Source organism: Phocoena phocoena, chromosome 8, assembly GCF_963924675.1.
Source record: "Phocoena phocoena chromosome 8, mPhoPho1.1, whole genome shotgun sequence".
NCBI classification, from domain to species: Eukaryota; Metazoa; Chordata; class Mammalia; order Artiodactyla; family Phocoenidae; genus Phocoena; species Phocoena phocoena.
In genome coordinates, this window is record NC_089226.1 from 18576891 (window position 1) to 18589259 (window position 12369).

General features: G+C 48.4%; 1 protein-coding gene across 2 annotated transcripts in view; it reads right to left on the bottom strand.

Moving 5' to 3' along the window:
* The window catches only part of ZBTB16 (zinc finger and BTB domain containing 16), a 189191-nt gene that overhangs the window by 56803 nt on the left and 120019 nt on the right, over nucleotides 1-12369 (bottom strand). The window contains exon 4 of one of the 2 annotated variants that reach the window (XM_065881662.1): nucleotides 2352-2438. The exons of the other annotated variant lie outside the window; for it this stretch is intronic. Coding sequence (XP_065737734.1) covers nucleotides 2352-2438 — 87 coding nt within the window. The remainder of the gene's footprint in view (nucleotides 1-2351; nucleotides 2439-12369) is intronic. 2 annotated transcript variants of the gene reach the window in all.

Below are 12369 nucleotides of genomic sequence, written 5' to 3' on the forward strand. Positions count from 1 at the left end.
TTGAAAGTAAAAGTCGATAGTTTTTAATATATTCAGAGATGCATAACCATCACCACAACCGATTTTAGAACATTTTCACCCCCCCAAAAAGAAACCCCATACCTTGCAGTCACTCCCTATTTCCCCCCAAATCTCCCAGCCCCTGGCATTTACTAATTTACTTTCTATTTCTATAATTTGTCTATGATGGATGTTTCATAGAAGCAGAATCACACAATATGTGGCCTTTTGTGACTGGCTTCTTCCACTGAGCATGATGTTTTGAAGATTCATCCATGTTACAGAATGTGTCAATACTTCACTCCTTTTTATAGATGAGTAATACTCCATTGTATGGATAAATTACATTCTGTTTATCCATTCATCCGTAGGTGGACGTTGAGTTATCTCTACCTTTTTGGCCATGATAAATAATATGCTGTCATGAACACTTACGTGAAAGTTTTTGTGTAGCTACATGTTTTCACACACGTAGGGGTGGAATTGCTGGGTCACACGGTAACCGTTTAACTTTCTGAGGAACTGCCCGACTGTTTTCCAAAGTGGCGGCAGCATTTTACGCTCCCACCAGCCGTGTGTGAGGGTTCTGACTGTCCCACATTCTCAACATCACTTCCTACTGCCAGTATTTTATTAGAGCTACATCTTGATGGGCGTCAAGTAGTGTCTCACTGTGATTTTGATTTGTATTTCCCTGATGGCTAATGATGTCACACATCTTTTCATGAGCTCAGTGACCATATGTCTATTTTTGGAGAAATGTCTATTCAGATCCTTTAGCACACTTTTTATTTTGGTTGTCTGTATTTTTATTATTGAGTCCTAAGGGTTCTTTACATTTTCAAACCAGAAGTTTCTTATCAGATGTATGATTTGCAAATATTTTTGTCCCCCTCCCCGAGGACTCTTGGCACATGCAGAATAAAATCCAAATTCCTTGCCAGGGTTGAGAGACCCACCTGATTTCCAATCTCACCTCCCACCACTCTCTGCACCTCACTCCCCACCCCTCGACCACACACTGCTCTTCGTGCTCTTCCTGGAACCTGTGAAGTTCAACACAGCCTCAGGGCTTTTGCAAGTGCTTGCTCCCTTTGCTCAGACCTTCTTCCCTGAAACCTTTGAATGACTCACTTCCCAACTTTAGGACTCTACTCAGATGTCTCCTTCTCACAGAAGCCTGACCATCTGATCTAAAATACCACTTTTCTCTCTATCCTGCTATATTTTTTCTCACTAGCACTTATTATGACCTGGCATTATATTGTGCAATTATTTGCGTATCCTGTCTCCCTTGGAGAATCTCAGTTCCATGAAGAATGTTATCTAAAGACCCCAACAGTGCAGAGCACATTACAGGAACTGAATAAATATTTATTAAATTAAATGCATCTACTACTACTTATTGAATGTTTATTATGAGCTAGACATTCCTCAAAGCACTTCAAATAAAGTATCTTATTTAATCTTATTTAATTAAATATCTAATTTAATCTCCCCCCAAAATCTATGCTATGAGGTAGGTGCCATTATTACTCCACTTTTCTAACGGACGAGGAAACCCAAATTAAGAGAGCTTGAGTAACTGATCCATGGTCCCACAGATAGTAAGTGGCAGAATCAGGATTAAACCAGGCAGTCTAAGCCATACCACTCCTGTCCTCAGTGTTCACTTCAGCAAGTCACTTTCCTTCCTTTGAACCTCGGTTTCCTCATCTATGACATGGGAATAGCCTCCTACCTAACAAAGTTATGGAAAGACTGGACAAATGAGATCAGGTAAAGCACCGAGAACAGTGCCTGGCACATCGTGAGCGTTCAGTAACTGTGAGCTACATTGAGGATGATGATGACGGCGCCAGCTACCACGATGAGATGACACTGATGCCGTGAAATCACAGCAATATCATTGTTCGTTAATATTGTTCAAACGCAACCCTGTGGACAGACTGCTTGCTTTCAGATGATGACTAGACCGTTGCAGAGGGAGGACCAGCCCACTACATGAGGGTTTCAGAGTTAGTCAGATGGGGTACAGGTTTCCTGATCCTTCACCAAGGGAAGGGGATGCTTAGATAACATCACGGGCTTCCTAAGGCCTCCACAAGAGTCTCCATGAAGATAGGATCTAAGTGGCCTATTAGAGACAGAGGTCTTGGCCTAATCCAGGGCAGCTGTTCTTCTGGGGCAAAGTCACACACATAAATTCCTGCCCAGCCAGCCCCACAAGCAACGGTAGCTGAGCATGGCACAAGCCATCCCCACTCACAGCTCCCCTGGGGAAACAAGATACTCACGTCCATGTGCCGTCACACTGCGGAGGACCTGCGGGACGGGGATCGGTCACTCACCAGTATGGGTCTGCCTGTGTGTCTCCAGGGCATCCTCCTTCGAAAACTGGGCACCACACTGATCACAGACAAAGGCTTTGGCACCCGCTGAAAGAAAGGAGAGGCAGTTACCTTACTATCAAGAGTGATATTGCATTAGGAGAGGGCGTCGTCGGCCAAAATCTTGCAGGTGGACCCTGGGGGAGGGGGCTTAACACCTGTGAAGATCCCAAGTCAGGAATAACCCATGGTCCCAGCAGCCAGCCCAGACCCTCCTCCAAGATGTGATCACCCACCCAACTGAGCTCCGAATGGCCCCACCGAGGGCTCTCCCAGACAGAAGAAGGAACAGAACCAGCATAACCAAGACAAACAGAGATGGGGTCCGGGAGCGATGCCCAAGAAGAAGGGGGATTCTGGGGGGCTGGCTCCAGGTGAGAGATGGAAAGGAGTATGTGATCCAATGAGGAGTAACGTGCCCTGTTGCCCAGATTATATTTTAGGGGAAGATAGGAATTGCTGACATATCACTACCTGGATAAACCCCTAACTCAGTGCGTCTAAAACTAAACCGTCTACCTGGCCACCTCCTGTACCTGACCATTTAAAACCTCTGAACGACTTCCCAGTGCCTTCAGGATAAAGTCCAAACTCTACACGGTGACTCACAAAGCCCTTCTTGCACTTCTCTTTCCTGCTTCTTCTCTCTCCTCATCCTTGTTCCCTGGTCTCCAGCCCTTTGCTTCTTCACTGCAAGGTCTCCAAGCATCTTTCTGTACCTCCTCTGGCTCTGACACTCCTGCCCCTCTCCCCAGACCCACAGTACGGCTAGCCCCGTTTCATCATTCATGCCTCAGCTCCCAAACCCTTGCCCCCTGTCTGGGTGAGGCAGTCCTCCTCTGTGCTCCCACAGCACCCTGTACATTCCGGGTCACAGCCTCACCAGGGTGTCTCCTAAACGCCTGTGGCTCCATTTCCAGCTCCCCGAGGGAGGGAATATGTCATCTCATGCACAGCTGCATCTGCCTGACACCCAGTGGGAACGTATTACTGTACATATCTATGGAATAAACAAAATCAATTCAATTTGATCGACTTTTCTGGAACCATATTTACAAGTCTCAAAGTGACAGTGTCACAATGTGAAGATGACTTTCTACCACTTGCTAACAGTCTTCAAGGCTCTGTTATCTCGTCCAGGGTGCGCCTGTCACAAGCCTTGGCAGTTTTCCCTCAAAATGTCTTCTAGATGCATCTCTTCCACTGCATGTCGATAACCACTGCCCCTACCGAGGCCCTTGTTGGGTCATGCCCAGAATGACCCAATGACTCAGGAGAGCTGCCACACCATCAGCCACCCTCTGATCCACCCAACAGAGGCAGGTTCCTTGAAGGCCACTTGATTCCTCACGTTTCCTTGCTCAAAAAGATACCATGGCTCAAGACATGGAAGCAGCCTGAACGTCCATCAACAGAGGAATGGGTAAAGAAGATGTGGCACATATATACAATGGAATATTACTCAGCCATAAAAAAGAATGAAATGATGCCATTTTCAGCAACACGGATAGACCTAGAGATTGTCATATCAAGTGAAGTAAGTCGGACAGAGAAAGAGAAATATCATATGATATCGCTTATATGCAGAATCTAAAAAGAAATGATACAAATAAATGTATTTACAAAACAGACTCACAGCCTTAGAGAATGAACTTATGGTTACGGCGGGGAGTGGGGAAGGAAGGGAGAGTTAGGGAGTTTGGGATTGACATGTACACATTGCTCTATTTAAAAAGGATAACCAATAAGGACCTACTGCATAGCACAGGGAACTCTGCTCAATGTTATGTGGCAGCCTGGATGGGAGGGGAGTCTGCGGGAGAATGGATACATGTGTACGTATGGCTGAGTCCCTTTGCTGTGCACCTGAAACTATCACAACATTGTTAATGGGCTATACGCCAATATAAAATTAAAAGTTAAAAAATAATACAGGGGCTCACAATTTGCACTGATTCTAAATTCCTCTACTTGGCTTCAAGGCCTTCCATAACCTGAGCCAGTTGTCTGTCCAGCTCCACTGGGAATTGTCCTCACTGGCCCTCCGTGGGCGCCGCTCGACCCTCGGAGGGTCTCTGCGACTGAGCAACGCCCCGCCCCATTCCTGTCCGCTCCGGTTCTAGTCCGTTTCCAAGACCGGAGTACGCATGCGCCAAGCACGCCGGCCCCTCACTGCTCTACCCTTTTAGTCCGCAGCTGCACTGCGTTCCTTTCAACACGTCTGAGCATTTCTTTAAGTGTAGCTGTGTCTTAGTTTCATATCAGAGTCTTGTAAGAGACAGAACTACTTCTTCTACATATTTGCAGTAGAAAGCAGTATAGTGCTGTTTTCAAACCATCTCAGATTTCCTGAGGCTGTGGCATATACCAGGCATGAGGCTAAGTATTTAGGATGTATCATTTCATTTAATCCTAACTACCTTTTTTTTTTTTTTTAAAGATGTTGGGGGGTTGGAGTTTTATTAATTAATTAATTTTTTTTTGCTGTGTTGGGTCTTCGTTTCTGTGCGAGGGCTTTCTCTAGTTGCGGCGAGCGGGGGCCACTCTTCATCGCGGTGCGCAGGCCTCTCACTATCACTGCCTCTCTTGTTGTGGAGCACAGGCTCCAGATGCGCAGGCTCAGTAGTTGTGGCTCACGGGCCTAGTTGCTCCACGGCATGTGGGATCCTCCCAGACCAGGGCTCGAACCCGTGTCCCCCGCATTAGCAGGCAGATTCTCAACCACTGTGCCACCAGGGAAGCCCTCCTAACTACCTTTTAAAGGACATAGTATGAATATACCCATTTAGCAGATGAGACAACTCAAGATCAGAGAGGTTAAATAGCTTTCCCAGTGTCACACAGTAGGTAACCACAGAGGTGGATTCAAACCCAGGGAGCCTGACTTCACAGCCTTTGCTCTTAATCCCTACACCCTTCAGCCTCCCTAGGGGTCCATCTGCAAAGATGCCTCATGAATATGAAGTTGGGCTCTGAAATCCCTTTCCCCAAATAAAAAAAAATTAAAATCCAATTTATGCTTTTATACATCAAGGTTTTGTAAAATTCTATTTGGAAAAAAGGGTTCCACTACTCTTTAAATAGTTTTAAAATCTTGGCCTTGGAGTATTTAGCACATTAAGGGCGAGAACTCAGAATACAAGTTGTACTAGTGTAGACTTAAATACTAATAAACATTTAGGGCATTGATCTTGTCTACATTCCTAATGAGGAGCAGGATATGCCCTCTATTAGATGCTCAATAAATATCAGTTGACTAACTAAATAAATGAGTGATAAAGTGCCCCAGTAAAGATATGAAATCACTTTTCCTTAAGAGCTTTAAAAATAAATGTTGTCATTTGTCTTAGGTGGCTGGAGTTGAATTTCGCCTCAAGGCAGGGAGAATACTGTGATCCCCTCCAGGTGTCCCTACAAACTGCAGGCGTCCTAGGGCTAAGGACCTGTCAGAGGCTTCTAGAGCTGCAAAGAAAGAGCCAGGGAACTCGATGGCAAAGCAGTCACGACTTGTGTTCACACTAGAGACAGCCAAGCCACTTTCCATCCGTTTATAATGGAAATGCAACAAGCACCTCAAAGGGCAGAGGTGGGACGACTGGGGGTGGATGAAGTCGCAGCCCTGTCATAGTGAGAAACTGTCCCCAGTTCCAAATCATTAGCCAGCAATGATTTTCTGCGGATCTGTAAGGGATCGGATTTTAACTGTATTTATTTCTTTATTTCTACATCCCACCGGTTCTCATAGCCCCCTAAAGAAGAAAGGGGGAGGAGGGGCCTGAGGAGGGAAGCAGGAACTGCAAAGGGGAGGGTGCCCCGTGGACTCGCCATCACCATCACCATCGCCATGGTGCTGGAGCCCTGCCTCTGGGTGAGGAACCTACTCACGCCGTAGCTTCGAAGGGCTGGGCGGGAGGAGGTTTCTTAGAAAACAGCCATCCATGTGGCTGCAGGAGCATCTGCTTTAATGACTGAGAAGCAGAGAGAAAGGAAGGAGTGCAGGTAGGCAGTCAAGGGCCGGATGTACGCCATCATACAAGCTCAGATGAAGAGAAAGCAGATCAGCACACACGAGCTCGGCAAGGCTGCCGGCTTGGCCCAGGCCTGACCGCATCTGGATGCCCTCGAAGTCCTCCCCGCTCCACCCCTGGCTTGCTGAAGTCACAAAGCTGAGCTGAGTGTGTGAAAGTCCCCTGTCTTCAGTGACTGTGGGTGACAACCCCCCTCCCACGCGGATACCATGGACATGGGCTCCCACGCCAGCCCCCATTCATGAAGCTTCTGCACTCCCCACCCCCACCCAGACTCCCCCCAAACCCCCAGCCCAACAGCAAGGACGGGCAGTTCCAGGACACAGGAGCCAAGCAGAGAGAGGCAGAGACACCCGCCCCCCCTTGCGAGGAGGCATGTGCCTTTAAATTGTCTCTGTAATGGCTGGCTCAGAGGCAGAAATATTTGGCAGCCCTGAAATTAAAAGTGATAAATTTCCTCACCGAGCTCTGATCAATAATAGAGGCCTCATCTGTTAATCAATAAGACAGTCTTTGCCTGTTTACTGTGCATATGCTGTTTGCTGCTGCCTTCAGTATGATGTCAGGTTTGCATTCAGAGCAACTCAAGTGTACATAAACCACAGCGCCATTCCCAAAATGCATTACGGTGACATCATTCAGCCACTAATATATTTATAAATTATGCAAGGGGGTTGTGTGGGAAGGAAGGAGGTCATGCCAGTTGAACACAATGGGCACATACGGACATATCAGCTGCATTTACCACCCCCACCCCCAATATTTCCTGGGGCTCATCCTGGAGTGGGGAGAAGTCCAGGGCACGGCTCAGGGACAGACATTCCTCCCCATCTCCTTCCTACACAAACAGGATGTTTTCGGAATGTCTGTTAAGTAGATGCCAAGGGGGGGCTTACAGCAAATGGACAAAAGAGACAAATCCCTGCCCTCAGAGAGCTTATATTCTAGAGGGGAAGGCACATTTTTAAAGGTCAAGTAAGGGACTTCCCTGGCCGTCCAGTGGTTAAGACTCTGCACTCCCACTGCAGGGGGCACGGTGTTCAATCCCTGCTCCGGGTAAGATCCCGCATGCCACACAGTGCGGCCAAAAAAAATTGTTTAATTTAAAAAATAGAAGTCAGGTAAATATAAAATAGGTGTCAATAAGCGATAAAGAGAGAAATAAGTGAAGAGGGACAGAGAGGGCGGGGGTGTCTATTTTATATGGGATGAGCTGACATCTGAGGGGAGAACGAGAAGGTAAGCCCACTCTCTAAGAAAGCCCGGTCCAGGCAAAGGAAGAGTGGGGAGCCTGGCCGGTTGGCATAGCATAAGCAAGGGGAGAGGGAAAGACGGGGTATGGATTGCAGGGAAAGAAATTAAATAGCAAAGAGGCAGAACCACACCATGATAAAGTGGGCTAGACCCACGCATTCTCCCCAGCAATTACAGATCTGAGTGAACTAGAGGAGGTGATGGTAAGATCCAACGTGGGGAAAACTGGGTCCCGGGCCCGGCTCAGCCATTCCCTGCTGTGGACATCACACACGTCACCACACCTCAACGCGCCTGTGTCCCCGTCTGTGAAATGGGAATGATCGGATCCCTCTGCCTTACTGGAGGCTGTCAGGATTGAAGGAGACAGTGGATATTGACAAACGCAAAACTTGTTAATTGCCAGGCCCTCTGTGGCTATATTACCAATGTTCTTTATACTTCCGGGGCAGCGGGGGCGGGGGGCAGCATTATGTGGTTAAGAGCTCAGGATTTGGGTAAGACAGATCCCAGACAAATGCCAGCCGAGCTAATCACCAGCTGTGCCCCTCAGCGAGTTGCCTCATTTCAGTGAGGCTGTGGCTCCATCTGTAAAATGGGAATAGCGAGAGACCGTCCCAAAGGGGTTGTGACAAGGTGCGGAAAGCGCTGGGGCCATGCATGGGGGCAGAGCCACAGAACCGGTCAGTGGCGCTGACCATCAACCCAGCCAGGCTTGGAGCCAGGACTCCTTTCAAGAACTCCTTCGTGCAAAGTATGATTGATTTTTACTGAAATTCAGTGTACAGCTATTTGGGGGCCATTTATCTTGTGTAAAGTGAGTCTCACATTTGTAAAGACATATTTCACTATAATCGCACACGCGCGCACACACCCCTTGTCCTGCTAATTTAAACGTGAGCGATTGTCTTGTTGAAGTGCAGGAAGATCTGTCATACGACCAGCATGTCAGTACTGGCAGCTCTCCCTCCCTCCCACGGCACCCCCACCCCCAGCTTTTACATCCGAACCTGCCAAGTCCCAGGAGCCCCATTCACAGGTCCTGTGCTGCCTATGGGCTCCTTTCCTCTTTTCTGTCTCCCCAGCAAACTGTAAGCTCTGTGAGAGCAAGGCTGGCATCTGTCTTGTCCTCTGCTCCATACCCAATTCTCCACTCTGTGCCTGACACACAGTTGGTGCTCAATGATTGCCTGATAAAGAAACCCTCGGGTAGGTTCCCGGGCACAGAACTGGCCTGGGAAGGGGGCACTGACAGGCTGTCCCCTAGGGGGTGGCAGAGTCCTTCTACACACCCTGGGTTCTCTGCTGTCCCTTTTTCAAAACTCAAGGAAATGGTCTCTGGCTGGATCTCAGGCAGTTTGGGGGAGAAGGAAAGGAAAGCTTAGAAAGTGGAGTTGTCTGCTTCCTCTGGAGCAGGATGTCCCTTTTGTCGGCCCTCTGCTCCTCGCCCAGCCACCCAGGACTCACAGCCCCGCAGCAAACAAGCAAGCCCTCCTCCAGGACATTCAGGAGGCTCCGGTCAGCCCGAGTGGACCCTTCACTGGCTGGCAGAGGTCTGCTGAATGATCCCACTCCCAGCCCGGGCACTGAGTTCATCTGAGAGTCAGTGTTAACGGAAAGACAGACAGACAGACAGACATTCTCGCCCCTGCCAGTCTCCCAGGGATGCTGCACCAGGGGGGAGGGGAGCAGAAGCTGCCGGACCATTCGGAATTCTCCCCTTTCCCCCTGACTTCCTGATGCCTCCAGAAAGTTAAACGGGGGCCAGAGGAAGGAGGAGGGTTCACAGCAGGTTAAGGCTGGGTGAAAAGAAAGGAGGCAGTCGCCACAGCCCACATGGAGGCTGGAGCCCGTGTAAGACCTCCGTGTGTGGGAGCCACTTCACTCTGGGCTAAGGATCACCCTGCCTCGCAGGAATCAAAGGAGAGACATGCCAGAAAAGCACTTTCAAAACCATAAAGCTTTCTATCAAATGCCCAGCATTCCAACAGCAACAGAGCCGAAATCCAGCAAAGCATGTCAGGCAGGCTCCCCGCAGCTGTGCCCCTCCTCAGCCACCGCTGGCTTCTCCCCCTTGGCAGACTACAGAACCCCCCTCCCTACTAGCCTTCCTGCCCAGAAATGGGGTGGGGGTGGGGGGTCCCGTGCATCTAGGAAGGGGACGAGAAGATACCCAACACAATCAGATGTGGGCTGGAGTCTCTCTGAAGTAAATAAGGCAGAAGCCAATGAGAGCAGAAAAAAATGTCCAAATCCCTCCCCCTCCAAAACTTCTCCCACCCCCGTGCTAACAGCAAGGGAGGGGGGGGGGGGGGAAGGAACCACTGAAAAAACACCTAACGTTTGCCAGCATCTGATGTTGAGTACTGTGTCCTTTTTCTTTTAATTCCTTGAGATTTTAAAATAAACATCTTGACTGTTCTGATGAGATATGCATGCCTGCTTACATAAGGAAGTACAGAGTGTACCAAAACAGCAGACCCAAAAAAAGCATAAGCCGTCAGAACAATGAGTACAGACGCCGGGCATTTTACAACGGGCCGTGGTGTACAGTTTTATTTACAGTACCTCTTATCTGACAGAGAACAGTACACTGGCTGCCAATTCCAAAGGCCAGCACTGCGTGTTCTTTCACTCAAGGAGATGTGTACTCCCTAAGAGGAGCTGGAAGCCTGCTCTCTCTATAACACGTTCTTTCTCTCTCTCTTTCACCTTTATCAACAAAACAGAAAGCGATACAAAACCAGCACCTCCATAAGAGACACAGATTCAGGGGAGAGGGAAAAGGGAAAGCAGGTGGGCAGATGCGGGTTGCCTGGAAAACAACCAGCCCTACTGATCGGCTCAGAATATGGTTCAAGGGTAGTTCTCCGTGACAACGAAGGAGGAGAAAGGTCCTCAGGGCCTGGCCTCACTGCAGGATGGGGGTGGGGGGATGAACTGATGACACAGGGCCTCAATCAAAGGTAGGACTGAGAAAGCCACCAGGACAGTCTCCCTGGCCGGGCGACAGAGATCATTGAATGACTGGGGATTTGGGGCAGCAGGCTTTCCAATCTCTGGAAGTCAATTTCCCATCAATGACCTGGTAAGTGCCAGACACCTCACATCTGGCTAGAAGTCCATTCTGTAGAAGATGAGATCTTGGGATGGGTCAAAAGGAAGGGCTGAGGCATCTCTAGTCTGAGAGGCCATTTCTTAGCCTACCTAATAAACATCATACTACCAGGAGTTCTAGGGTACCCTGGCACCCTTGGCTTTCACTGCTCCTGTTCTCATATCTCAGAAAACAGAGGTCCACCTTGTCCCTTATCCCTGCCACTCAGTTCGCAGCCCAGAGAGGCTTAGAAAACTCCTTTGTTGCCACTTTTAGCACCAGCAGGTAACCCGATAGGCTTAGAAACACAGTCCATGGCCAGCAGAAACACACACACTCAATATACAGCTGCCTAGTAGAGAAGAACCCTCATTCTGGAATCAAACAAACACAGATTCAAGTCCTGGGTTCTACCATTTCTAGCTACCACCCTGGGCAAACTAATTATCTTCTCTGGACCTGTTTCTTCACCTGTAAAACAGGGCACAGAATATCTACTTCACAGGGTTGAGTGGTGATTCATTTAAATAGTGTATGTAAAGCCTTTCCCACCATGTCCGGCATCCAGCAACTCCTCAGTAAAAGCTACTTGTCCCTAACATCATCTTTATTACCACTGCTTCCTTCCCCAGTGTCAATGTCTGAGACCCACATAGACATCAAATGCATGCAATAAACATACCATTTAAAATATTCTTACCACCCCAGACCAAACACAAAGAGAAAAAAGGAAGGAGGAGAGACTCCCACTCTGGGTAAGTCTTCAGCAGACTTTCTCTGGGGAGTGGAAGGTAAAGAAAGGCAAATGACAATAATGGTTGTGCACCCCCAAGACACCCCCACACAAACCAACAATGTACAAGTAAAGACATGGCCCGATCACCCTCCACTGGGAGAAGATCAAAGAAATGGCCCATCTCCCCTCAGCTCCCAACACTCACGGCCAAGTTTTGACGGGCATTATCGTCCTCCTACTGAGATGAGTGCAAACCTATTTAAGGTGAATTATTTTAAATAAAATACAAGTTGGATGGTAAATCTGTTGCAATGAAAACAACATACAAATCTTCCTGAAATCTAAGAGCACTGATTTAGGGGTTCACCTTACCACTGCCTTTAATCCCTTTCTTGCCCAGGCAACTTTCATGATTGGCTGATCAAAGTATGGTGGGAATCAGAGCAATGGCACAAAAACCTCTCTTACAGTGGGAATGTCAGCCCTTGCTGTGATGCAGTAGACTTTCTTCCAGACACACCGTGCCAACTCAGAGATCTCCCCTAGGTAAAGCCCTACAGCGGCTAGTGGCTAGACACGGCTTTGGGGTTCTGCCATTCACTGGTGGTATATGGGCCTGGCATCAACTTCGTGGCCTTACCTCCCTCCTTAAAATGGGGTTATCTGTCCTCCTAAGATAGTGTGAACGAGAACCTGTATGAAGTACCTGGCACACAGTAAGTGCCTAGATAGTTATTATGATTATGGAATAATTTCACTTCATCAAGTTGATGAGCTCCAGGAGACCAGCCTTTGGCCTGAGCCTTTAGGAACTCCGGTAATACTCCAGCCCCACAGCTCCTGGAAGAAGGCCCACCTGCAATG